Source organism: Aptenodytes patagonicus, chromosome 4, assembly GCF_965638725.1.
Source record: "Aptenodytes patagonicus chromosome 4, bAptPat1.pri.cur, whole genome shotgun sequence".
In the NCBI taxonomy this organism is placed as follows: domain Eukaryota; kingdom Metazoa; phylum Chordata; class Aves; order Sphenisciformes; family Spheniscidae; genus Aptenodytes; species Aptenodytes patagonicus.
Window position 1 is genome coordinate 71,144,133 of NC_134952.1, and position 27,627 is coordinate 71,171,759.

The 27,627-nt window shown below is 38.4% G+C and overlaps 1 protein-coding gene across 4 annotated transcripts in view; it reads left to right on the forward strand.

Annotated features, from left to right (window-relative positions):
* INPP4B (inositol polyphosphate-4-phosphatase type II B) overlaps positions 1–27,627 on the forward strand; it is a 328,856-nt gene that overhangs the window by 194,435 nt on the left and 106,794 nt on the right. For all 4 annotated transcript variants that reach the window (XM_076337143.1, XM_076337145.1, XM_076337141.1 and 1 more), the window contains exons 9-13: positions 3,498–3,548; positions 6,915–6,994; positions 16,558–16,669; positions 19,038–19,110; positions 25,371–25,518. In XM_076337143.1, the coding sequence (XP_076193258.1) occupies positions 3,498–3,548; positions 6,915–6,994; positions 16,558–16,669; positions 19,038–19,110; positions 25,371–25,518 (464 nt within the window). The remainder of the gene's footprint in view (positions 1–3,497; positions 3,549–6,914; positions 6,995–16,557; positions 16,670–19,037; positions 19,111–25,370; positions 25,519–27,627) is intronic.

Genomic DNA, 27,627 nt, shown 5'->3' on the forward strand with positions numbered 1-27,627 from the left:
TTTGAGCAGCCAACAGCAATAAGTGCTGGGAAGTCATTGGAAGCCACTGGTGGTTTGATGAGGTAAATCTAGAGTAACTGAGAAAAGGATCTAGCATTATTTCTTTGCAAAACTTAAGTGCCTTCTGAACATGGCCTTTGATCATAAACTGAAATGCAAAGGCTTTAATTAAGGGCAGGCACAAAAGTTTCAGTAATGATAATGATTCAGTCTTCTGAACTTTGACAGTGTGTGTAGATGTGGCTTAGACTGCCGTGAATGACTGAAAGAAGCGTTCTTTTTAATCGTATAAAGCTGCCTTACACTAAAGGACAGTTAATTAAAGCTGAATTTAGCATTTATGCCTAGAGAAATTTGCCACTTAGATATGTCTGTGATAAAGGCACTAGAAAGTATAAGGATAGCTACTCGTTGCATGTTGTTCTAGATGCGATTTAAAGAAAATGAAATGTATCGTGAGTATCCACTCTAGTGCACTACTGTTCTTCCTGGTACGACAAGCTGTGGTGTATACAAGATAGCTGTATTATTTTACAAACTAAATCACTGGAATGAATACTTGTCACAAACATTTTGCATTTGACCTAGGTTACAAGCTGTCTTTCTTGCTTACTTTTTTGATCTCTTCAAACAGCTCTTGTCTGGGAAGGTAAGGCTGTAACGTGTGTTATTCCAGGGAAGTTCAGTCTTGCCCCAATTCTGAATAAACTCACCGTTCAGAGGTTTGCATTTTGCTCAGGAAAACCTAGAGCAAGTAATGGGAAAACTGAGATTCTAACAGAATAACGGATCCTCTTTCATTTTGTGGATTGGGACTAGAGCTGAGTTGTTTCTTATGTTTTATATGTGGTTACGAGCTCTCTGACTTTGTGTTTGTAATGACGCTTGCCTGGGCCGCCTATGTGGACACCTCATAATGGGACTCTGATAATTGCAGTATTCTGAGAGTTTGAGTATGTTTGGGAACTCAACCAACAGACAACATGAAAGTATAGCTCCCATATATGTATTTACATACACATATATGACTTTAAAACTGTTTCTTAAAAAAAAAAATTTGCACACACTTGGATCAAAAAATCCAGTTTCCTTTCAAAAGAAATGTATTTCAGAGAGAAGAGAGGCACAGTCTAATGCCAGTCCCACCAAACGCAGTATTTATGTACAGTTGGCTGTATGAATACTGGTTATAAAGTGGCTAAAACCAAATGAAAACAAACAAAAAACCATGCAGCTGAACCAAAAAGTATTTTAGAACTGAAAACTGAAGTTTGTGGATACTTTTTCTCCTCCTTTCATTGTGACACTAATGAAATTGAGCTTGGAACTGCAAACAAGCAACAGAATTTTTTTTCCTTATTTAACTCCATTTGGAATTACGAAATGTGATTTTGTTATATGGAAGGCTTATACTGTAGGTTTGTCAGGTTTTGACATCACTTTCCACTTCTCTGCTGCGTCAGAAAAACAGAAGTAAGTTCTCCTGAACCGAGACTTTATCCAGCAAAAGAAGGAATGAATATCCTATGATTCTAAGTGTATGTTTGATTCCATTGATTTCAATAAGCATAAAAGTTACTTGGGCTTCCTCTTGCTTTAAAGCACACCTTAGTATCATGCAAAAACAGTTACACGTGTTTTAAAATACTTGCTGAACTGCTTGTGGGTTTGCATCTTCCTATAAATCAGCGATGAAGAGGAAGGTTCATTCTTAAATTGTTTGTGTTTCTTGAATAAATATCCATAATAATTAGAAAATGGAAATACCTCACTTCCAGGTTGGGCCAGGTGTTACCTCTTTGAGGCTAACATATAGAACAGCTTTTTAGTATCTTAAAATGACATAGAATTTTTGGCCTGGCATTGATACCCCTTCTTTCTTTTGAGAAACAGATCTGCTGTAAGTTATTTCCCCAGTTTCCCCAGCCCCCAAAAGGGTAAGACAGGTGTCACCAACAAGGAAATATCAGTAATTTTATTTTCATTTGTGCCTTGAAGTATTTACAGATAAATTTTAGATATGAATTTTGTGTTGAAAATTTTGTACTAGTGTTCTGTAGAAAGCTAAATGCCTCGGAGTTGCTAATGTTATATTAGCGGAAAAAATCCAAATGTAAAATTGCATCCAAATGAGGACTCCCACAGATTTCTAAAGTATGCTGGCCCTCATTAAATTAATTATAGCACTTTTTACTATCTTCAGGCTTTTGTGGAAAAAAAATTGTTCTCACTGTAGAGAATCAAGGGATAAGAGCTGACTGAGAAAAGCTATGGTTCTACTTTGTCATATCTCTGTGGTAGATTTTTGGTTGGCCCTTTCTAACAACATGTATTTAGGATACAGACAAGTAAAATTATCTTTGTTTTAAGGGAGCGTTTTCTTTTTGTATAGTAAGCTGCAGCTAGAATAAAAGGATTGAGGCACACATTTGAGGGCATGGGACAAAATGAGTCTTTTGTTGACAGATTTGCAAAATGAGTTTGAATTTGACTTTGAAGTCAAGCCAAAAATTTGTCCTTGGGGGGGCGTGCTGTAAATGGGTATCTGTTATTTAGGCTACGTAATCGAACAGATGTGAATGCTCAGTACATGCCTCCCTTGTGTGTTGCTGAAGCTGGCATCCTTTTACCAGCAAGCTAATCCAATGGACTGTTTTGGCTCAGGCAGACCATGTTAGCGTGGTGTTACAGAGGTTTTCTTATGCTTTTTCTATCCCATTTTTACTGTTTAATCAGTTCACTGTTCTCAACCAACATTCAACAATAAAATTACATAACACTAAATTCACCCCCACCCCCCAAACATGTACTGTATTTTGGGAAATACAGAAGTAAGAGGAAGTCAGGTTGTCCCGTGTTTGTTCTTGTGAAATGAAAGTAGTTGTGTACAATGGCAGCTCCACCCTGCAGAAAATGCAGGGACAACTGGGGGTCCCATGTAGGGGAGAATACAGGGACTTTCCTTCTATGAATGCCTACAAATATTTGTCACCTCAAAGATGCTCAGGAAGTGGGAGGAGGAGACAGGGCCATACATGTCTGTTGCAGATCAGCCTGCAAAGGCAAGTACTTATTTGGAGAAAATACTTTTTAATGTACTGTGTTCTTTCATTTGTGGTTGAAAATTTTGTTTCCAGATAACGACTCTAGATGAAGAATTCTGGCATTCAAGTTAGAGCCAAAGAGTCTGATTTTAGGAAAAGAACACCTGAGCACAGCCTTTCTCCCTTTAGAGAATTGGGAAAGTTCAGAACGATAAATGGGTAGTGGTGAGAGACTTTCTCCACCGGAACCAGAATATATTGTGCTTAAATTATTAATTAATTGTTATTAAATTATGTATACGTATATACCTCCCTTTAAATTTATCTCCAAAACGTAGAAAGTAGGCGGGGAAAAAATGCATGAGCACTTCTCTCGTTCTTATTGGAAAGTAACAACAAAAAAGTAATGTTTCGTTTGCCTTTTTTTTTTTTCTTTCTTTCTTCTTCTCTCAGGTCCGCACCAGTGTCCTGCCTGATCACAAGGAGCCAAGAGCAGATGTTGGAGTAAGCAATTTTTTTTCATTAATCAATTTTTTTTTTTTCCACCTCATCAGCAGACACAGACACCCAATGAAGAGCATTGGTGTTCTGCCTAACTGCTAAACAGGAGCTGGCAAGCTTTCTTAATAACAGAAGTTGGGTTAAATGAATAAAAAAATCAAGGCAGGAGTAGCAGTCTCAGTGATTGATGTAATCCCATTCACATATTTCTTGAAAATCCTTTTCAACTGAAGTTATCTTGAGGCAAGCACAACTATCTAGACTTCCTGCTGCTGCTGTACAAGCAATCTGGATGAGATTGAGAGCTTGGAATCGCATTGCCTCAATGAGCCTGGCCTGTCGCTTTCTGGTTTTCATGTGCAGAGTATAAAAAGTTCTGCTGTAGGAGTTGCCTTTGGGTTCACTTTAAGAAATTACACTGATGACATATGGAGGACTTATTCTTCTGTGTAGGTCTGCAGAACTTTTTGCAAGAGTATTGGGATATCATTTCTGGGTCTGAGAAGGCTAGAACCTCCCAGATAATGTGGACACCTCATGGGGGTGGGAAATGTTGGTCCTGCTAGAGCTGAATAAAAGACCAAACACCATCTGGTGCAGGTATCAGACCTATGTCTGCAAACATTTAATATAACTGGATTTTTAAATTTTTAGCCTAAGGTGTTGACTTTCCTGCATTACCAGGGCTTCCTTGGCATAGTTTCCAGGACTTCAGCTAGTGTTTGAAAAATCTGTAGCTTGGCAGCAAGTTCAATCTTAGTGAAATAATCAGTCTGTTTCAACTTTTCATATAGCTATTATAGAGACTTTTCTCTTTGGCTAGCTGAGATTATTCATCAAACTACTCAAGGCACATATCTTAAGATTTATAATCGTAAGTACCCCGCTAGCAAAATTACAGAGGAACATTACTCTGTAATTAGCATTACAGCAGCAGTTCTGTTCAAAGCCTACTTTTCAAACCTCTCCAAGTCACATGTGCAAAGTTAGATTGGTTTGTAGACTGCCAGTTCAGGCCCAGGGTAGACTATTTGTATCTAAGTCAGTATGGAAAAAGTATTCTCCAGCATTGTTTGAAATTAGACCCCTTGAACATTAGCATAACTCTCTTCATTTGGGTCATGGGATCATTCACAATTTCATTTAGTTTTGCATATAACTCCTAATTGCACTGTCAGGTAAATAAAATTTTATTCTAAATAAGCATAAAAATATGAAACAGACAAATAGATTTTTTTACGCCCATAAAATTATTCACCTTTAACTTCATGACCCTGGAGAACTAGATATGACATTTGGAGATGGTTAGTGGGTACAATGACCAAAGCTCCTAGATTGTGTAAGAGAGCAGTGTAATTGCTTCTTAGCCCTGATCATACGAAGATTCCGATTTAGGCTTCTTAAATGGATATATAGTTCTACTGTGTTGCAGAAAGAAGCCTCAAGTGACCCAAGCTATATCAGTTTCATTCCAAATATCCCTCTCCCTCTTTCCAAATGGTTAGGTTGCAAATACAAGCACTCAAATGCCATGAAATGCTAGAATAAAGGCTGCTATGTAGACGTTGTGCTGCGGAATGTGTTCTTATTGTACTAAGAAGGTTATGCTCTTGTAAGAAGATAACTAATCTGAGATAACCGTGCCACCATAGAGTTTTAGTGAAGAAACACTGTCATGTTGACTGATCTAAAGGAACACAGATCTATCTGTGTGTTCACTCTAGCAAGGCTGTGCATCACCATGTGTCACACCTGGACGTATCTCTTGTAAAAGTACGTGTTTCATTTTGGCAGTGAAAGCTAACCATGATCTTTGCCTGGACGGCTGCGGTACTTTTCTCTATATATTTCCTATAGGCCTTTTTTTCTTTCTTACTTCCTGTTCAGCACTTCCCAAATCCACTGTTTTCCCAGCCTTCCCTAGACTCTCAGCTTGCATCTTTTTCCTTTGCTGCTTAAGTGCCAACCAAAGCACAGGAAATCTAAGCCTGTGCCATAACTGATGACTTAATTTACCAAATTGGAGACCAGTGTTGGTGCTTACCTAAATTGAGAATTGTGATTTGAACTGTACATTTTATGTGCAAGAAAGCCCATCTTGGTGTAGAGCTTTATTGTTAGTGTCCAAATACTCAAAATAATCCAGCTGGTCTTCCTGAAAGAAAGCAGGCTGCAGGTTTGTTTTTGTTTTTTTTTTACTGGAGGTTCTCAGTAGCAACAAATTCTCTTCTTTTTCCCTGAAGGGGAAAGTTGCTGTCTGCATGCAGCCTGTGTTGACTCAGAGCAACTTGATTCTTCTTGAATTTGTATATCCAAAAGCATGTATAATTTACCCTGGAATTTTACTTTGCCATTCCAACAGTGGAATAAAATTAGTATAATGTAGTAAAAACAAACTTTGTGTACTTCTTATTGTTTGTTTTCTTGCAAAAATTCAACGTAATCTTATGATCTCATTATAATTTATTCAGAACAAGTGATATTGAGTTGTATATTTGAAAGATAAATGGATAGAAGACGGCTGTAGACTGTTATTTTCTTTCCCATTGTTCCCAGGGCCAGAATGCTACTGTTGGCCAGGTTGACCAAATGAGATTTTGAGCAATGTGCACTGGGATATGATCAGAGGGTAAAAAAATAACCAAAAAGCAAAAGAAGATGAATTTGTTTTCCTCTTTGCACTATTTTCTTCATGATGTGTGAAGGTGATTTTGATAGAAGGAAAAGATATAGTGGTGTAGCTGAATTTAACTTTAGACAGTCTAGTTTCATTAGCACATTTCTCTGCACTTTTACCGCAATGAATAAGTCCACCTTACAATGGAAATAAAGGAAACAAGTACTTACAAACACTGCCATAAACCTGAGGAATACAACATTTATATTAATAAACTTGCGCTGAACTCAATGTAAAAATACCTTCTTAGCAGATATACTCATATTTGGAATACATAGATGGTAGTGCCTAAGGCTTGAGGAAAAACCATAGCAAGAACAACTTTGATAAAACACTGAAAACTAGAAATGAGAAATGGAGAAACAAGATCCAAAATGCAAACGCTTGTACTGAACAAAAATTTTCCTGTGGCTGTACATTTTACAACCTGTATTTTGTCAGGTTGTCAAACTGTTTTCAATGAAAAAGAGAGAGGTTCCTGCCCATAAAACCAGAGTTTAACAATTTACTAATAATCATGCTACAGATGCATTAAAAATGTCTACTGGATAGTGTGTCAAACTAGTATATTGGAATGAAATCTTTTTCTAGGTACCAAAGAAAGATTTCCAAGTGTGAGACCAAAAAAAGTAACAATTAAAACTTCAAAAATTAATAGAGATGTTATCTTTTCTTTCTGCTTTGTTTTGTAGCGAAGCTTCCTGGGCTGTACAACTTTTAGAGTAGGAGACTTGGTAAAGTCAAAGGAGCAACAGTTGACCCTTACCCTCAGGTAAGTGTTTTCCTCTATTGTAAACCATGTTGAATTAATGTCCCGTGGCATTTGATGATTGCTGCTTGACTGTGTTTGAAACCCCGTATTACTTCAGGTATAGTAGATGTTAACTTGAAGTGCTTCTATTTCTACCGTGCACAAAGTCAAAATGGAATATCAACATGAAATACCAATTCTTTAAGCTGGAGCTTGCCATGTGTCAGATTAGAAAAGGTTAGTAATTTTTTGGTATGATAATCTATGGAAGAGTTGCAGGAACTTGAAATAGGGGATGTTCTTTCAAAGTTTCCTTTAGAAAGCAGCATAAGGTTTTCAGTTTCATTTGATGTGTGTGGTTTAAAGAATTAACAGTTTGCTGGTTTGGTTACTAGGCATATTTAAAGATGGTGGACCTAATGACTCGGGGCTTCTCTCATGTGGAATCGGTTGCAGTCTCCTAAACTCATTGTTACATGTGGCCAAACTCAAATGGCATTTGGGGGGTGTTGTACAACTCTAATTAGTGACACGGGGTACAGAGCTGCAGGAGAGTCAGAGCCAGTGTTCAAAAACTAGGGCTGGGCTGAACAGATATTTCTTAAAGCTGTGCACTGAAGAAAAAAATTTACTTTTCACCCCTGCTACTGACTTGCATGGCTTAAGATGAATCGAGATACAAATCAGAACTTTTTGAAGGTTAGGAGAAACCTTTTAGGTGGTGATTTTCAGAAAGAATTCATTGGACTTTATATAGTGCAGGGATTTTGTTGAGCTGATTTTTGCAAGCACGATGGAGGCTTATTTGGGATTACTGGGTAGGTACAGGTAAGCTTCACAGAGCAACTACCCAAACTCACCGTGTTTCTACATAGGCAAAACTTTAGGAGGAGAGAAGCTGTGACTAGGAAAACTGAGACACTGCTATATGTTCTGCCTGGGATATTGTATGTAGGTGCTGTAGAAAAGTTGTGTTACATTCTTTATCCTGTGCACGTGAAGCCAGCCTTGATTTGGCTGAAGGCCCAAATTACGACCCATTCAGTGATGTTGTGGTACTGTCACTATGTCAAGGACACTGCATTTTTTTTTTTTTGAAACAGAAACTTCTTGAAGTATTTTGGTTTTATTACTGCACCTGCCTTCCTATTATAACAATAGTAGTTGCACACGTGTGTGTAGTTTACAGGGCAAAGTTAACAAAATGCCTTGATTTTAATTTCTCCCAAACACAGAAAATGCCATGCCTAACAAGCAGATAACTTTGTTTTCTACCAAACAAAACCGATCAGATAAAATATGAACTGACTACTCTACAGAAATGTATGGCTAGATAAACAAATACCAACTTAAGTGTTTGTAAATCTGTTCTTACAGAATTTCAAGTTGTCTCAAGTTGTTCGGGACAAACTTTGCCTCTCTGGTTGATATATTGAAAACTTGATCTGAAAGAATGCCTCTGACAGGTGCCATAATAATTGACAGAATGTAAAGTTTCGGGAAACTTTGAAAAGAATAAATATTTTGTATCTAACCCATCTGATTTGTAAACAAAGTTCAGATGGATAACTAATAAGCAATTGATGACAGACTGCCAGGTTAGTTTCAGCTGAACCTCTACGCCTTTTCAGATTTGCTTTTAATTAATATTTTTAGTCTTGTATGTCTTCTTTGTGCAGCTAACACTAGAAGACAAATATTAAACCAATTCAAATTCATTTGCAGATACATTAAATGGTAGGTTTTAGTTGGTTGGATTTTTTTTTTTTTAAGAAAAAATCCTAACCTTTTAAATGTGGGATTGTTTCCTGATTATGGCTATTCAGCAGCACAAAATCAGTAGAAATTATCCACATTTCTTCAATGGCAGTTTAACCAGAGCAGTCTAGTAATCTAAACTTGCTTTCCTCTAATTGCCCTGTTATATTAGTACGCCTCAGGAGGATAGGGGATATACCGAGGGCCTTGCCAGAGCATGCAATTCTATTTAGTTCTTGTTGATATACTTTGGATGGGAGTTTACCAGGGAGTGCCTGTGATTGAGATACTCCTTTGTTACATCTGAAGTAGAGATTTAAGGATCCGGAAATAGCTCTGTCGTGTGCCCTGTAAATATTGGTGTAATTATAGAATCTGGTTACTTTTTCACTGCTTTTTTCAGTTTTTATGTCTTGTAATCGTCTTTCTGAGGTACAATGTAACAATATAAAAGTGTTTTTAAAGGAATATTCTGTATTTTTCTCAGTTATTTTGTGGAGGGCTGGCATACATCTACAATTCCTTACTGTTGACAAACTGTGCTCTACTTTTTCCCTTTCCCCATTGTACCTAATAGTGATTAGGGACACAAGTTACAAAACCTCTGCAAAATAAGGTTTTATTTTGATTGTCCTTTCTTCTCTATAAAGGTGCCCTAAACTGATGGCTGAGTGTTTATTGTAGATGTGTGCACCTATATCTAATCATCAAAACCTGAACAAGTCAGTTTGTAGAATTGCTTCGATGCTGACAATGTATACAACTGATGTTGGCAGAGGAATTTAGTTACTAGAGACTTGGGATTGCAGTTTCCAATATGAAATTTATAAAAACAGAAATGCCTTCTGTAGATGTGAGTGTTTCATTTTGCAATGGTAGTGCAATGCCACTTGCTTCCAGCTTTCTCATAGGGTTGTGATCATGAACAGGATAAAATGGGCTGTTGAATAAAACAAAAGCCATATTCAGTAGCAGAATATTTCTTAATAATATTGACTATAAGTTGTAGTGTATCCAATTTAAGAAAAAAAAGCAAGCATACATCCTTTTTTCTCTGTAAATGAGAGTTAGGTATACTGATTGCTAATTTAGTATTTAATACTGACTTTTTTTTGTAGTTGATTTACATTTTAAGTTCAGTTTAGATGATATTTTTGCCATGCCTTTCTTTTAAGAACAGCGTAATGTGGTTTTTTTGCTTGGTTGAGGTCTGTGGCCTTTTGTAAAGGGGTAGCAATTAGTACTTCCATTAGCTGCTTCCCCTGTGGTGGTAGCTTGCCCTGTTTCCAGGAAGGTCCTCTTTAGCTTAGGTGATTTTGGTATGATTTCCAGTAAGTTACATGGAAGAAGCAGCAGAGGAAAAAGATAATAGTGCTCTTTTGTGCTCTTTGTAAAAATAAGGTCCACCTGTCTGAGATGCTCCTCTTAGTAGACAGTACAAAAGCGTAAGTAGGGTACTTCAGTATGAAACTAGGGTAATATCAATACCACTCGGATCCTTTGGCCCCTGTAAGCGGGAACTTTATAGTGATGGAGCTAACCGTACAAAAACAAGAACTAGGATGGAGCGCATGGATTATACGGATTATCTGAGAGAATGTGCCTGTGGATGTCTGTCAGTTGTGTACTATACAGACTTTCTTTAAACGTGTGGCTGTACTTGACCTCTTGGACAATATCTATTTGTCTATCAATCTGCTTTTTTTAGCTGTCTTATTTTCATTAATCTTGGGCAGGACCGAACCTATTTCCTTTAAATAAAGGAGATAAACCATAGTTATTTTTGGAAAGTTCAAAAAAATAACTCCAAGACTCCATTAAAGAATGTCCTCCCAACTTCCCTCCCTCCTAACGCTTTCCTCCAAGCACCTTGTAGTTCAGTGGGCCAGAACACACGTAACTGCACTTCAGTAGTAGTTACATTAACAATGTTTAACTAACTAGAGAGATTTTGAAAGCAGCACACTAATTTTTACAGTTGTTTATGTACATATAACTCCCTTAGCAAATGATGACTATAAAGTACTATATATTTAGCTGCTTTTCCCTATTAGAATTCAGTACAAGTCTGCCTACAACTAGTTTTACTTGGTCTCTGTCCTGAAATTGTTTCTTGGCTGCTTCATGTCATGTCATCCACCCCAGGAAGCAGGTGAACAATGGCTTGGTTTTATAAGCCAGGCAAATCTCCCTTACAGTTGAGGTGAAACTTGTTTTGACATGAAGCTTAACCAACAGTACATTGAAATCGTGAAAACTGAGAAGGAATTGAACGCCACAAAACTTTGTTTATTTACCTCAGAATGCAACAGAATGTTATTTACCAGTGGACTTGTTTAAAAATGGCATTGATTGCAGTAGGCTCCACTGTGAATTCACAGAATAAACGTTTCTATCCAAGTACAATAGTTTTGTGCTTGCGTATTTCAAAATATATTGCATCAGTGGAGAAAATTCTTTTATGACAATCTGTACGTTAGTCTGTACTAATCGCATTTATTGTGTATTATGCATTGGAGAAAGGGGCTGCCTGCTAGACTGAAAGTCATGCAGTTCACTTTTCAGGCAGTCACTCACTTTGTCATATATAATTAACATAGCTATGCAAATACACAGTCTGCTTCTCTTTCTTTGTGTTCTTGAGCCATTTTTCTTTGGAAGAAAGGTATGGCCATGGGAACCAATTAGCAGGCCTAAATTTGCATGTGCAACATGCAGCAATGAGACTTGATGAGAACAGCATTGGAGGCAAATGGCTGCTATTCTCAGTCCATCCAACTCACTTGCTTTTCCACCGCTAGCTTGTTACCTTCTTTCTCTCTGGATGCCTGGGTCAACCTTTTATCGCCAGAAGTGTTAAGGTGGGCATGTATTCCTGCCGCTCGTGATGGTGCTGGCTAGCTCCTTCCCTCACGTTCGAGGGAACGGATACTGACCTGGTGATCCTTAAGGACTTGGGATGGTAAGGAAATCCATGTGTATAATAAACTTTAAATTAATATTAGAAGCATTAGTAAGTAATTGTGGCTTTAAACCTGAGCAGATTTCATGACAGTTTCAAAAGTCTCTGGGTTTGGCTCAGCGAGCAGAACAACAATGTTGCTTTTAACACTGATAGAAGTATTTTTTTTAAAGTTCAAAACATGCTGTTTCACTCAATCATCTCCGCAAGGTTCATCAAAAGATGGGTCCTTGGTGACTCCAGCTTAGGTGAGTGTGGACTGTCACAGGATTATGGCTGTGGTAGGTGGAGTGAGCCCTGCAGTATGCAGTCACGTTGGACTGAACAGTTAGGGTTAGACTGAAACATTGCCAGCTTTTCTGCCGAAGCCTGCATCCTATGACACCGGATCCTAAATCTGGTTTAGGAATCACTCTTCTAACACTGTCTCCTTTTCAGTGGTCATGGTGCTGGTTTTGGCTGGCAGAGTTAATTTTTTCCATAGTAGCTAGTATGGGGCTGTGGTTTGGATTTGTGCTGGAAACAGTGTTGATAACACAGGGATGTTTTAGTTACTGCTGAGCAGTGCTGACACAGAGTCAAGGCCTTTTCTGCCTCTCACCCCACCCCACCAGCGAGGAGGCTGGGGGTGCACAAGAAGTTGGGAGGGGACACAGCCAGGACAGCTGACCCCAACTGACCAAAGGGATATTCCACACCATATGACGTTGTGCTCAGCAATAAAAGCTGGGGGAAGAAGAAGGAAGGGGGGGACGTTCGGAGTGATGGTGTTTGTCTTCCCAAATAACCGTTAGGCGTGATGGAGCCCTGCTTTCCTGGGGATGGCTGAACACCTGCCTGCCGGTGGGAAGCAGTGAATGAATTCCTTGCTTTGCTTTGCTTGTGTGCGTGGCTTTTGCTTTACCTATTAAACTGTCTTTATCTCAACCCACGCGTTTTCTCACTTTCACTCTTCCGATTCTCTCCCCCATCCCACTAAACCATGATGGTCATATTCCAAATGCAGATGCTCTGTGGACAGATATCAAGCGATCGGTGCTCCTTGTCCCAGGCTGCTAAAAAAAAAATCAGCAATTTTCCAACTCCATAAGCCAGCTAGAGTTTGAGCCATGTAAGGGCTTCTTCACATTGACACTTTTTTTATTCTTATTGCTGTATTCCCCCTTCCCACTGTCCCTATGCAGGTTTGTCAAGGTGCAATCCTTTGTCCCGTGGGTCTATAGTATCTTGTCTCATGACTGTAAGCAATTTGATGCAGGGACAGTCTCCATTGCACCATATGAGTGCAGAGTGCGCTTTTCAGCTTTATTAAACTACAGCAAATAATCTGATTCTATCCTAATGCATTATTAAGTATCTCAAAACCAATTAATTATTCTCCTGATGCTCTGTTGAGCAGTGTGTATGTGTGAGATTCTCTTGTCCAGGCAAATGGCATGAAGTGTATACCTATATGTGTGTGCGTGCACAATACCGTTTCTGTTAGTGCAAAGTAAAATAATATAGGTTTTTATCTTATTTAAGTGTGATCACTAGGCTTTTTTTATTTTTCCCACTGCATCACTTCTGTTTCTCACTTTTAATTTTCTTTCATGCAAAATTTTAATCTCATGATGTTGCTTGAAAGTTTTAAATGCGTGACATGTCTGTTGTTTGAAGACTCGCATGCACCAGTGGTATTTTAAATTCACAGTGTCTGACACAGCTAATGACAGTTTCTCCCTGGACATTTATATAGCTCTTTGTTGATTTCTGTGCCTGTAGCATTCAAAGGAAACTTTGGGTTTTTTTCTTTTTAACTTGTGTTTTCATATTTCCATGCGGGAAGATAAGAGAAATGGAGGAAGGAGTACAACTGCAATGCAATGGTCCCACTGTTTAGTTTTATTATGTTGCATTACCTTCTCTTGCAGATACTGCATGTTTCAGACTGTAATATTACATATGTATTAGACCAGAACAGGAGTGATTTTGGGAAGAAAATCACTGAAAAAAATTGATATAAAGTAAAATTAGATCAATCATATTTTTTAAACGTGTATGGAGAAAGCTTCCAAATACATATTGCTACTTGTGCAGGCAAGCAATGCAGTGCTCACGGCCATACTGAGTCCAAGCCTCTAATAACAGCAATGAGGGGGAATATTTAGTGTTCTAAAGAAAGGGAGACAAGGACTGAGAAAGCATGACTGGCAGTTCCATTTTTTGTTTTACTTGAGCAACATGCCTCATTGGCTTGTATCAGTTCATTTGCAAATTGAGCTCTGTTTTATTCTACATTTGTTTATACTCTTAATTTACCCTCATGTAATTTAAATCAGATCTGTTTTATGTAGGTCAGTCTCAAGACTTGCAGGTCTCTTTGGCATTAGAAAAATGTGTTCCCTAAAAAAGGATGGGTAGGATTTTACTTCTGGAAGTCAAATGAATGCAACGTTTTCCTCTCAGACCAGGATAACAGCAAAGTGCTGTTGCGTATTTAAGTCAGCCTAGTAATGAGGTTGTCCACTTGACATTTTGATCGGGACATGTTAAGCTGTTGAAAAACTTTCAGTCTCATAGCCACACATTCACTCTGATTTTTAAAGGTATATGTGATTTGCTAATGTCTGTTGTATTCCCTTTCCCCTTGACAATGCTGTAGTCTATTTGTTGAGGTAGCCTAGTTTGCGTGCTGGTTTGACACAGGAAGGAGAAAATGAATGAAGTCAAACCACTAAGCGGTAGCAACGCAGGGGAATGTTCTTCATTCAGAAGGCACTTAAGTTGTTCTCATGCATTTCAAAATTATTATGTATTTTTGCTCATAAACACCCTTTGGACATTGAACCCTTCTTCCTCGTTACTTTTCTTTTGTATACTTTGTTAATTAACATAGCCTTCTTTGGTTGCAAGGTTATCTGGAATTGGTTAATTTCTAATTGTTCCTTTATTTTATTGTCAGTAATGAATTTGGCTTAGAGCAAATGAAGTAGTGACACATGTAAAATATGAAGAATTATGTGTATTTTGCAAGCTTTTATACAAGAACATATTTAATTAGTATAGTTGCAAGATGAGTGTATTCTACTGAGTCTCATATTAAAGCATAATGGTTTGCAACCAAAGTAATTATTTAAATTTGAAGCTTGGGGGTAGCTATATTTTGAGACTTTACTGTAAAAATTGAAAGTTTTGATTTAGCATGATAAATAAGTATCCATGCCTGAGAAGACTAATGTATGCGCTTAACTTCAGTCAGCGTAAAGAGCTGGCATACTCTGACTTAATTAAGGCCTTATACTGCATGCAGAAATACGGATTATGTAAAATTGTGAGAGCTCAACGCAGAGACGGGGTCCTCCCGCCTGGGGCGTGAGCAAGCACTCTGGGAAAGCCTGCGCACGGCAGAAGGCAGCAGGGCAAAGCCGACCTGGGCCCGCCCTGCCTTGGGAGCGGGAGACGATGCTTGTCGACGCGGTGCTGCTCGGGGGCTCCCAGCGCCTGAGGGGCAGCAGGAGTTGTCTCACCGGGCCGTACTGCGCCAGCGGCCCCGGGGCGGTACCTCCACGTAGTGCCACACCGTGCACGCGGGTGTACCAGCGGGCCGGCGCTCGGACTGCTGTCTTTCTCCTGGTTGGTGGAATTGAGGAGAAGGGTGTTTTTTGGGGGATTTTTCCTTCCTTTACTAATATAATGTGAGGACTATTTTTTGAAGTTCTGGAAGGGTGTCTGTGTTGAAGAGGGTTTTGATGTTTTCCTGCAGCGAGGATTGCCCTAGGAATGTGGCAGTTTTTAATGCAAACACTTTTTTCTAATATTACAGTTTCTGAAAGTAATTTTTTCTTTTTTTTATTGCCAGCCCTCTAGTCCCTCTTCTATGTATTCCTTTGTCCTGCTTCATCACTTTTTATCTTCACTTCTGAGGTTATACACAGTATTGCCCCAAACCCATTTGTTTTCGTTCTTCCTCCCTGTGCTTTTGCAGTTCTGCTAAACTTATTCCCGTCATTTCCTTTTGCTGATTTTTGCTTGGTGGCTGTTGTTATACTTTCCTTATTATTATTAAATGATCTGTTACCCTTCTTTCCTTCCTTTCCTAAAATCCAGCTGTGCAGAATAAGCCAGGGGAGATAGACTGGGCCATTAACCTTGGTGTTTTGCTACCGGTGAAAGCTGAAAAAGCATTCAGTATCTTTTTGGAGTTTAAACCCTTGTTTCTTCCAAAAGGGAGTTAGCAGTACTCTTTGGAGATGTAAATCAGAATTGCTATTTATTTTTGCCTGACTGGAAGTAAACTATTTGCGGAGATGATAATAAAGGAATTCACCTGGAACTATATTATCTTCTCCCACATAGTTAAAGAAATGGGACTGATTCTGAGTAATTACTCCGTGGAGGGACTACAAAAGGAAAAGTGATATTCAGATTAGTTTCATTATTTTGGTTTAGCAGGATGTTTATTAATATACTGAGCATATCCTTTCTTCATAGATTATGTTAGGAAACAAAGCAGTGTACTGTGCAGTGAGGTTGCAGGTCAAAAGTGGGGTATTGGTGCAATATGTTACAGCCCTTTCTCTGACCGTCTACAGACAGAATAATGTCTAGAATGCAAACTTGGCAATGTTTGTGGGTTCTTCCACCATTTATGGCACTTACCCATGCTCAGTTTCATGATGAAAACTTTCATTGCCATAAAGAATTTGGAGAAAATACAATGTGCCTTATTGTTAACATTTGCTTTATGATTGTAAATAACGAGTTCAACACACGTGACTGCAGCTATACAGAATGGAGAGGAGGCTAAATGTTTACTGACAATATTTGTACTGAAGGAGTGAGATGCTGCAGGTGACCCAATGTCATGGGGATTTTTTTCCAGGACTTCTGATGGTGGAAGGACAGTTGGTACCATTGAAGTCAATCTTGTGAAGATGGGAGAGCTAGAGGACGGGGAAACGGACCACATCACAACAGACACCCAGGATCAAAAGGTAGAAACTCAGTTCATTGCACGACATTAATTAGAATGATCAGCTGTACTAAATGCCTAAATTACTAATTCCAAATTGGGTTAACAGCTTAATCAAAAATTTCTGGAATGAAGTACTATGTACACTTAATCTCCCTAAACTAAAAATAGTTTTTTGTGAAAGTGTACAGAGTAATACTCTATCCTTAGTTTCCTAGTCCCTCCCCTTCTTTAGGAAAAAAAGAGCTGATTTTGACCTCAACTTGATCATATTTAATCACTCCTGATCAAAAAACTGTCTATAGAGACACCGTAAATCTGACTTCTTTTTCCCTTGGACAGTTCCTCTGTTTTCTGCCCTTGAAGTCCTGTTCACGTGGATTTTTATGTGCAACCTGTGCCCACAATACTGAAAACCTGGAAAGAATGGCAGACAGGCAAGCCAAAGAAGAGGTGAATCCCCTTGCAAAGGGGCAGGTTCAGCTGCACTTCATGGGGGCACACAGTGGTGGGGAAAATCAACGGGAGGGATGGCGCAGCAATGGTGCCTCAGAGTGCTAGCATAGGGCCGTGTTGACCTGAGGGTGTACGTAGGGATTCTGAGTTGGGGTGCTCCTGGTATGGGACAAGAGGAAGGACAGAAGGGCTTGGAAAGAGCAAAAATGCTCTTAAGCAGGCAGGTTGTTGCAGGCAAAAGCGGTGGAGACTGGAGCTGGAGATGATATGGGGGGAGTGGATTTGAGAGGAATGGAGAACCAAAGGAGGGAGGGTAGAATGGATGGGCTGTCTCTATGATGACAAGAGGTTTGGGCTTGGGAGGGATTCAGAAATGACTGCTCAGAACAAGGAAATCAGGGTTTGAATGACTTGCAGTTAATAAAAAGGTCTCTCTAACTGGATCCCTGGTTGTGGCAACTGACATTCCTGTGCAGAGTTGCCTGCTCCTGGTATCTCTGCCTCTGCAGCTCCATTCTCACTGACAGAATTTTTGCAGCCCTAATACTATGGTGTAGTGCTATACACTATGGTGTAATCTGCTCTTCATGAAAAAAAAAACCACCTTTAGATAATGCTACAGGGAATGTAAAATTAAGGACTGCATTTTTTTGTTTGGAAGTAAAAATATAAGAATGTATTTTTGGAGAAAAGGGGGGTGTTCTGAATATCTTTTCTGCTCAGCCAAAACAGTCTGCTTTTGGGCCAGACTCTGAGGATAGATTTTACTCTTCTTTTTTCATCATTCTTCTCAAAGGACCTCAACACCCTTTTAAAACAACGGACCAGTGGGACCAGTTCCAAAGAAGCCAACAAATGCTGTGAAATCTTTCTGGTTTTGCACTATAAAACTTCCACAAGATACGCAACATGAACTGTTTTTTCAGCCTTCACTTTTCCTCCATTTCAAAATGTGGAATGAGACTTCTCACAATTATTTGAGATGTAATTAATGAGCTGTGTCTAGCTTGGGGGAGCCAGAAGGCTTTAATAGCATCTTTCTAAGGGTTCTAATACTTGTCAAGAAAGACCAACCTTGTGACAGCTGTATTTTCTGTGGTCCTTAAAGGAGTCCTTAGTTTTTATGGATTAGTTGCATCATGGAGTCTTAGTCTGTATGTTCATAGTGAGGATGCAGTTGTGAGAATGTAGAGTTATTGAATTGCTTCAAAGAAATAAGTTCTGAATTAGGTTTGCTAACTCATTAGATAAACTATGTGCAGGAAATTCCTAGTGGAAGAGTAAGGTGATAGTTAAATTCAATCTGAGATATCAACTGGTAGAGAGTACATCATGTCTTGCTCTTTGCTTCGAGCTCCGCAACAGAACATCTAGAAACTCCCTATCACCTTTAGAGGCTATCTGGTTTTTGTTCTGACCGGGGGGAAGAGGAGCATTAAAAATACACATCCTAGTACATTTAACGTAGGTTTACACCGGTTGATTTTTCCATAAACTTTTTATACATTTATTTTATACACTAATCTTATCAAAGAAATATTCCAGTTCACTTGTATAACAAATGACTTTAATCACAAACCGTGAGCACGTTTTAAAGACTTTTTGTGGTTCCTACTTTCCCCTTGTTTAAAAATTCATGGAGTGCTTTCTGACGCCGTGCATGCGAAAACTGCCTTGTCAAAAGAAACCTCTGTATTGGTAGGAAACCTGTTTTATTATGGAATAGCTGATCATATTTTGCCATTTTTATCTGCTATAATTCTGATTGTGTACAGTATATTGGAACAGAAATATAAAGATGAAAATATAAATTATAAGTAAGGGTTGGGAAGTTATATTATCAGTGATGTTTTTCAGTCTGCCATTTATAAACCGCTATGAATTTCCTTGTAACACCTGAATGCGTTACATTTGTGGTTGCATTTCTTTTGTAGTGTGCGTTGGTTCGTGAATGTACAGCCACTGAAGGCGTAAGCGGTAAAGACAACTTGCCTTCATTAAATGCAGGTAAGTATTCTAACATCCATACAAGATGGCTGTTGCAACGCTATATCAGATCCTGAAGAAATCGCAAAGATTTGGGGCAGAGCTCTTAAAAGGCTCTTCAAATGATGCACAGATTTTTAAGTTTAATATTTTAATGTTTTATACATATTTGACAGTATCATTTTACTGAGAAACGTGGAAAACTTTCAGAAATGTCAATTACGCTTTCTGAAACACTTCTAAAATCTCCCGCTCCTACATCTTTACTGACAGTCTTGAAAATCATTGAACTGTGACTTCAGCGGGCATGGAATTAACCTCATAAGTTTTTGTCATGTCATTGCATGACATTCTGTTAAAGTAATTATGCACTATTTGCAACTGAATACCCTGGAGAATTAATCTCTCTCATAGCTGGTGAAGTGGCCATTTCAGTTTGATCTGGAAGCTGTATGTCCTAAAATGAAGGAAGCTGTTGGCAAGGCATTCTCGATTCTAGGTCAACTCTGGGCTTGAGTGTACAGTGTTGAATAGATCTATTTCTCTTTCATTATACTGAGAAATATTACATGCTGATATGCTGCACCATAAAAGTTTTATTAGCCCAAGTTTATGAATCTCCATTACTCTGCTGTAACAATGTCACAAATAAGTTATATGGGTCATCTGAAACCACAGCGCTGTCAAGAATTCTGTGTATTTGCTGCATACAGTTGAAGAGAAATGTTGCTGAAGTTTTGAAGCCTTTTAAAACCTTTACTGAAACTTCTTCGTATGACTTCACTGATAGGACAGGAGGCTTATTAGACTAGCTTTGCAGTCTGAAGGAAGCACTAGAAACCTCAAAAAAAAAAAGTTTCTCCATGTTTGTATGAATGCTGTAATTTTTTTTTTCTGTGGTTTATTGAGACTAGATCAGAAGCAGGGAATTATTTTTTTTCTTCAGAACTGCCATTTCTTTTCACTGGTTCAACGTAAGACTAGATACGTTTGTGGAAAAGATATTAATTAAGAATTACTAAATGCACAGGAACTGCATCTGGCTCCAGAAGTTCCTGAACTGAAAATAGCTGGAGGCAGGGAGAGTATCTTGCATCTCTAGGTATCTATTTATGGCTCTTCTTGGAGACAAGATACAGAGCCAGTTGGATGATTTGGTCTAACTCAGTGCAGCCATTCTTTGATTCTGATTCTGTATGTCATCCAGATAAGTGGGTCTTAAAGAAATGACGTTTCTGTTCAGAGAAAATGTTACTGATTCACAACTGATTTTTTTCAGTTTTCAAAAGTTTGAGGTTTCTTGTTGGGTTTTTTTGGATGGGGAAATGCTGTAGTTTGGAGAATGCACTTTGTTGGAACTGTTGGAACTTCCAGGGTAGATGTCAGTTGTGAATAATGAAGTTTAGATCACTTTGTCATGAGCATTTGCACGTGATTCTACAGTATATCTAGACAGTGCTTAATTTTTCTACATTTATTGCTCTCGTATATAAACACACAACATAAAACCAAAACCCCCACCCTACCCAACATCGCTAGGGTTTATAAAGTCAAACATACCGTGGAGGGTTTTTTTGGCATTTTTTGTTTTTGAAAAGAGTTGAGGGGAAAGAGCAGAGCTGCAGATGCATATACAAGAGATGACAGCAGGCAGGATATTGGAAAGAGTTTTCAGTCGCAGGAAGTTTGTTCTAATAAATACTTATTCTTCAGTCTGTTTCCTGTACTTGTGACTTCCTCTTCTCAGCCCAGCGTTGCCTCCACCTCCCTGCTGACACCTGGCACCAGTTCCAGGTTTTGTCAGGCCCACTCTTTTTATTGAATTCCCAGTTTCTTTTCCTAGAAAATTTTAGCTCTCCTTTTATACCCTCAGCCTCTTTGCCCAACCAGTCAGACTTCTTCCCCAGCCTGCCTCCACGACTGGCCTTCACGTGGATCAAAGCTCTCTGTGTTGCCTGGAGACTGGCTTTCTCATATGGGTACCAGTGCTGCCCTTAAGCGTATTGTACCACACGCTAGCACTGCCCAAAAATGTATTCATCCACTCGGTATGAATGACACACGCACAGTTTTTGTTGGTATTAGAAGCTGGGAAGGATGCAAGAATTTTCAATAAAGGTAGACCCTTGGTGCATGTATGAGCTGTTAAGTTCAAGTTTTGAGTTTTTACATGCTGAGATTTCTTTCCCAAGGCTTATGTCGTTGTCAGATCTGGGTGGATTGCCACAGATATGGTAAAATGCACATATCTGTAAAAGATTTACTGTCAGAATTGAAGTTTATGAAGCACAGGACTTTCTATTGCAGGTTTCTGGCCTCATTCTGTGCAGGTGGACCATCTTAAGTGAAAATTTCAAAAAAACAATCAGTTTAAACCAGACAAATTTCAGTGTGGCAAAATTGGAGGCAATCAAAAACAAGGACTGAAGGGAGAGGAACGATATCAGTAATGTGGTACACTTATATTACAGGCAACCTGATAACATCAACGTTGCCTGCACTACTTTCCCTGCTGTGTACGTACAGAACTATCTACAGTACAGTATATATTCCATATACATATGTATTTAGTACACGTGTATACTGTTGTAAAGGTATCTGGTTCTTTCTGTCTGATGTTGTTTATCAGGCCTTCAAAACTATGAAACTGAAAAAATACCCCGATGTGAATCTTTAAGCCTGTAGGCATAGATGCACATTGGCATTCTTCTGAGATTTAAATCTTAATATAAGGAACTCGCAGCCCTCAAGTGAGTTATGAGGCACTTATTGAGTGAGTGGGAATGAGTATCATATTTCACAGAGGCTTATCACTATTCCATTTATACCCCAAGAGATTGAATTTATATGTCTCAAAATTCAGTTATTTATTTATAATACTGGAGAGTTTGCCAATTGTTTGCATGTAAACATATCGTGCTTTACAGTAAAAAAGAGAATAAAAGTAATTGAAATTAGGCAAAAATTAAGAAAGTTGAAATTATTCTTCCTGAGATGATATGCCTAATACACCTATTCTACAAAGGAAGATATAAATAGAAACACTGTTAGTAAATTAGTATATGGCAGCAGTATGCTTTGATCTATGTTCAATAGGGAACAAAAATGAAAACAGAGTATTCAATCTTTTATTAATTTTTTATTTTACTTGCAGGGGAAGCAGTGTGAAGGATATTGCATGGAATAAAAAGCACAGAAGTCTTTAAATTTAAAAATGAGAGTGTCCAAAAATATGGATGGTTAAATAGATGACATTGGCTTTTAGGCTTCATGCTATAGAGAAAAGCTTTTAAAATATTTTTTTCTCTTTTTAACCACTGCAGTTCATCTGGATTTTTTTTTTTTAAGTGCCTTTCGTGATCACTGTCTAAATACAGAAAGGATTACCTTTATGAAACTTTCACTCACTTTAATAACTACTTTATATAAAAGCCAAATATAGTCTTGCCATTCTTACTGTTTGGGGGGTTTTACATGCCTTCTGGATTTCTTTTTTAGACAACTTGTAATTAGAAAGCAATTATTGTTGTAATTGGGAAGGAAAATACACCTGAGATTTTTATGGAATCCCATGACTTCAGTAGTTCTGTTTATAAGAAAAACATAAAGTATTGTGCAGCTCTTACTGACAATCTCAAGCTTTAGCAATACTGCAGATGGGAATTATTTGGATTCCAGGTGAAAACAAAATTCTCAGGCTTTTTTCTGAGTTTGTAAATGAAATTTTCTTCATAAACCCATGGAGAGACGTTTGGGCCATTTTTTAAAGCCTGCAACACACTTGAAATTATCCCCATCTGAAAATTCCAACTCAGAGGTAGTACCTGAAGAGTAGTTTAATAATTCTAATAATGATAAAAGTCACGACTTTGGATCCACATTTTCGAAGTGATTCCTAGTCTCCCTTGCTATCACGCTGCAGTCATGTTAGGTTTTTTGTTTGGTTTTGGTTTTTTCCCCGTGATGGTAGAGGTGATAGTGCGGAGATGGGAGGAAAGAGACTGTGGAGCTACGTATGTGCATTGGGTTCTCACAGACAAATGTGAATTTTTGAATGTAATAGATTCTGAGTGCAAATTTATGGGCTGTTCTTGGAAAAACATCCTTTGCTAACTTCTTAGGAAGTATATATAAAAAGGTAAAATAGAGAGAAAAGCCTTTTGTGTCTGGGGCATCATCATTTGAAATGTCTTGGTAAAAAGTACCAGCCTGCTTCCTAGTGAACAGGTGGCGCTACAAAACAAAAACAAAATAAAAAAACCCAACCCAAAATTATCATCTGTTTTGGCAGGTTTCTGTTTAAGGGCAGACCTGAATCAGCCCTTAGTTTCTTGAGCTCTCCCTGACATCTGAAGATTGTCGTTCCCTGTCTTGTTAATGGAAGATGATCGGTGCCATATATCTACTTTGTGGATTGACAGGGGCTGTCAATATTATTGACAAAACTGGTTTCGCTAATTAGAAGAATCTCGGCAAAAGAGGAGGAAAATAGGGAAAGCGTTACAGCATATTTTAATCAAGTAATATAATAAAGCCCAGACACTGGGTGTAAGTTGATCATTGGCACAGGACTTGGAGATGCTTTTTTTTGTAGTGGACAATAGTTAAGTCTGTGTGGCGAGGATTCTCAAGCTGTAAAATGTGTGTAAAGATGCTTGACCATTGAGGTATTTTGAGTGTTAGTAGTAAACAAAAACTGCTGTTATTCATGTGCCATAACTATCAAGCATCTACTGAGCTTATTTCATAACAGTAAGTCAGAATTTAGTTTTTGTAAGTAAAATCACTAATAACTAAAGGCAAAATTACTCTAAAAAGTCTTCCAGTTTCTCATCGAAGCCTAATGATTAAAGAGATGTCAGTAGAGTGATGGGAATAGAAAACAAGACATCTGCAATGACTTAAACGTGATTATTTACAACATTCCTTTCTTTATGAGTTGCCAACAACTGTTTTATTACAGGTATCTTTGAATCTGTGGTTTTGTTTTAGGCCTGTCCTAAAGGACTTCTGTTAAAAAACAGTTTGATTAGATAGACAAGACAGTTTTTGTATCTTCGGTAACTTGGTCTGTGTTTTTCATTCTCTATAAATCAGCCTACATAGGCAATAATGGTGGCAGTGAGTTGTGAAGCTGAAATTTCTATTAGTAGATGTCATTTGGACAGCAACAGTTTCCTTGCAGTGCACATGGGAAATGCATTCCTTTGAGTTATAGACCATTCCGTGGCAGATCAATGGGAGCCTGCTCTAAGGCAGCTTTTTCCAGAAGGCTGACAGAAAGGTACTGTTGGAGGATTTGGATGGCTGTCCAAAGTCATTCTGAGTTAGGAAGCAGTGGATATATGAGTTAAATGACAATCATTTGTTTCCCAGTAAGCTTATCAATGTAGTCAAACAAAACTTTTTTTTCTCAGCTTTTTCCCCATTTGCTCTTTCTGGAAAATCAGCCTGGGGGGGGGGCGGGGGGGGGAGGAAAGGAGAGAATAGAAATTTCCCACCTTTATTATAGAGCATCATTGTAAGATCTGAATGGAAACATAGCCAACATGTGAGAGCTTTAAGATAAAAAACATGGTGGGTTTTAAGCATAACCTTCCAGGACATTGAGTAACGTGATTTTTCCTATGTCAGGTTACAATAGTGATCTGAGAACGGTGTGTGTAACATATTTACAGGATTGTTATATTTATTTCTATGTAGTGGCAGTCTCTTGACCATGTCAATGATCAAGTTGACTCTAAAATGGCATCCTCTTGACCATGTCAGTAGTCAAGTCTCCTTTAATGTAGATGCACACCATCTCTTTGTGTTAGTGACTTGTGTGGGTGCATGCCATGGAGAAGATGCATCAGATATAGCTAAATGCTGAGGCATGCCTCATTTGTCCCATAACATTTATTAGCAATGTGAGCGATTCTAGCAGATGGTAAGTGATGGCGTTGACTGTATGCGAGTTCATTGTTTATTTGTGCATTCCACTTTTCCTAACTGTATCTTAAGTGTAAGAATAAAGAGCATAATTTACATTCTCACTACACTGAAATCCTAAATTCACAGGATACCTACTGTGTGGGTAAAACGTGATTTATCTACTGCACTAGTAATATTTTGTCCTCCACATGCTGCTATAATAAATGAAATAAAAATTTAATGTCTAAAATGAATTCTGGAAGCAAGGGGGGGGAAATAATGTATTATTTTTGGATGAAATTGTTGTAATAAATTTTCAAAGAGTCATATAACCACAGTAAAGCAATGATATAATTTTTCCTCTGCAGTGTTAAAAAACCCGATCTGTAAGTTATATAGATTCCCTACTTCTGACAACAAGTGGATGCGAATCCGGGAACAGATGGCTGAGACCACCCTCTCTTTCCATGTTCCTAAAGAACTGATCAATCTGCACATAAAGGAGGATATGAGAAGGTAAGGAAGAAGAAGTAGCAACAGTAAATACTAAATTTTATTTTTCTGAGTTGGAATAATGAAAGTGATGAGCTAAAAATATTAATTTGTAGTATGAAATAGGCAAAATATAGCAATCTTTTTGGCTGCTAAGAATTTACAGCTGTAACTGAACAACAGAATTGATTGTTCAGATTTTTTAAGACTCCAGTGACTTCGTAAGTTCTGAGCAATGAACTGTGCTAGTGCGGTCATGACTTTAAATGTGTAGGCGTCAAGATATGGTTAAAAATATAAATATTCTGAAAAGTTAACATTTTATAAAGAAACAACACATGACAGGGGTGTGAACTACATTGTAATGTGTTTGGCTTTGTGTCTGGGCAGTGCCAATATCACAAACATTATGCAAGCAATGGAAAATGACGTGTTTGTAGTTAATAAAGGAGCAATGAGAATATAAATCATGTTCCTCTAACTGATGTAAATTAGTTGGCGTAAGAAAAGGATACCAAACTAATGTAAGTTTGAAACCTTTGTTCATGTTTGGCCTTGTAACTAGGAGGGACATCTGAGGATCATTACAGTATGTATGGCCTGGGAAAAAAGAGGATAGGGAGCACAAGTGTCCCAAAATCCTTTGTATGTCCAAATTCCCACTGCAGGGACTAAAATAGCAGCCTGTCCTTGAACACTTGTAAGTTGTGCTGATGCAACCGTGGAAAAAAGCAGTATTTCAAGCAGTCCAGGGCTTCCCTGAAAGCATACCTCCTTTTTCCAATGATAATGGATGGTGTAGAAGATATTGCCTCTTTCCCCGTGAAAGTTGCCTCACACACAGGTGGACATCTGGTCTCATGCATAAGAGTAACACTGTGAGCTAGCGCTGCATCCCAAAGCCATCCTGTGCACTTGCAAGCAACTCCCTCCATCAGAGGGCATTGCCTGTGGTTGTTTACAGTGGTTGTTTGTCCTGCAATAGGAGTTTATTTTCTTTTTTATTCACCCCATCTGCTGCTTCTGTATGATCTTTTTATGCCAATAGAACAGCATGTGGGAGACCAGAATCTTGCTTTTAATAAAGTCAATGGACTGATACATGCTTATGCATGGTGATGGTGGGTTATAAAAATCATATGAATTGTTATAATACTTTATTTTATTCATTTAATACAGTGTTTAGGCATTTATGGCCTGATCTTGTTTGAGAATACTAATGCGTAAGATTTTTTTAGTAAGCAATAAAAATAGATTATGCTGACTCGCGCAGTTCATCCACTTCCCAGATTTTCATTTGCCCCATGGGTAAATGCCTTTTAAGTGTTAGGGGATTGCTTTAACCACTTTTACTACTACTGCGTTATTCTCTCCAAAGGTGTAATGCAAGTAATAGCGCTTGCTGTTATTGCATATTATAGCATTCGCCACCTTGGATGAAGTCATAGTAAAGAATCACCACGATTTGGGTTTTTTTAACCATTATTCGATACTCACCAAAATAAAGAAAAGCTTTGAGGAAGAAGCAGAAGTAAAAGTTGCTCAAAGATTGAGGCAAGCGGCCCTGATTTTCCTGACTGCCAATGCGGTTAGCCGTTCAAGCCTAGTAGAAAGCGTGGGGGTGAGAGAAAGAGAGACAAAGTGATTGTATCAGTCTGAGGGAGGAGGTGAGACCAACCAAGAGGAGCAACAACTCGTGGTAGAATACTAGCAGATGGTGGGAATAGGGGCACCTGTGTCCCCTGTCATTGTGTAAGCGTGTAGGTCGGAGCTTCAGCTTTGTCAGGGCGTTGCTTTTTGAAATAATTGCAAAGATGTGTGCTCTTGTGGACTCCTTGCATTTGTAAAGTAGTAAAACAATGTTAGAAGGATATTGTTACGTTAGTTCTTGAACTCGTACAAAACTTACACTGTACCATCTCGAGGCTATTCTCTTCTGAAGTATTCTTCTCTGCATCTTTTTTCCCCAGTTAGTATAAAAGAATAAATATTTTTGTCTCCAAGGCCACTTCTTATCATCCTCAGCCTGTTTCATTTTATTCCTATTGTGGCTTCAATACAGTCAGGCCTGAAGCAATTACCTATAAAAAAAATATCCAAGTGAAGTGTTAATCGCGTTCATTTTAAATTGTA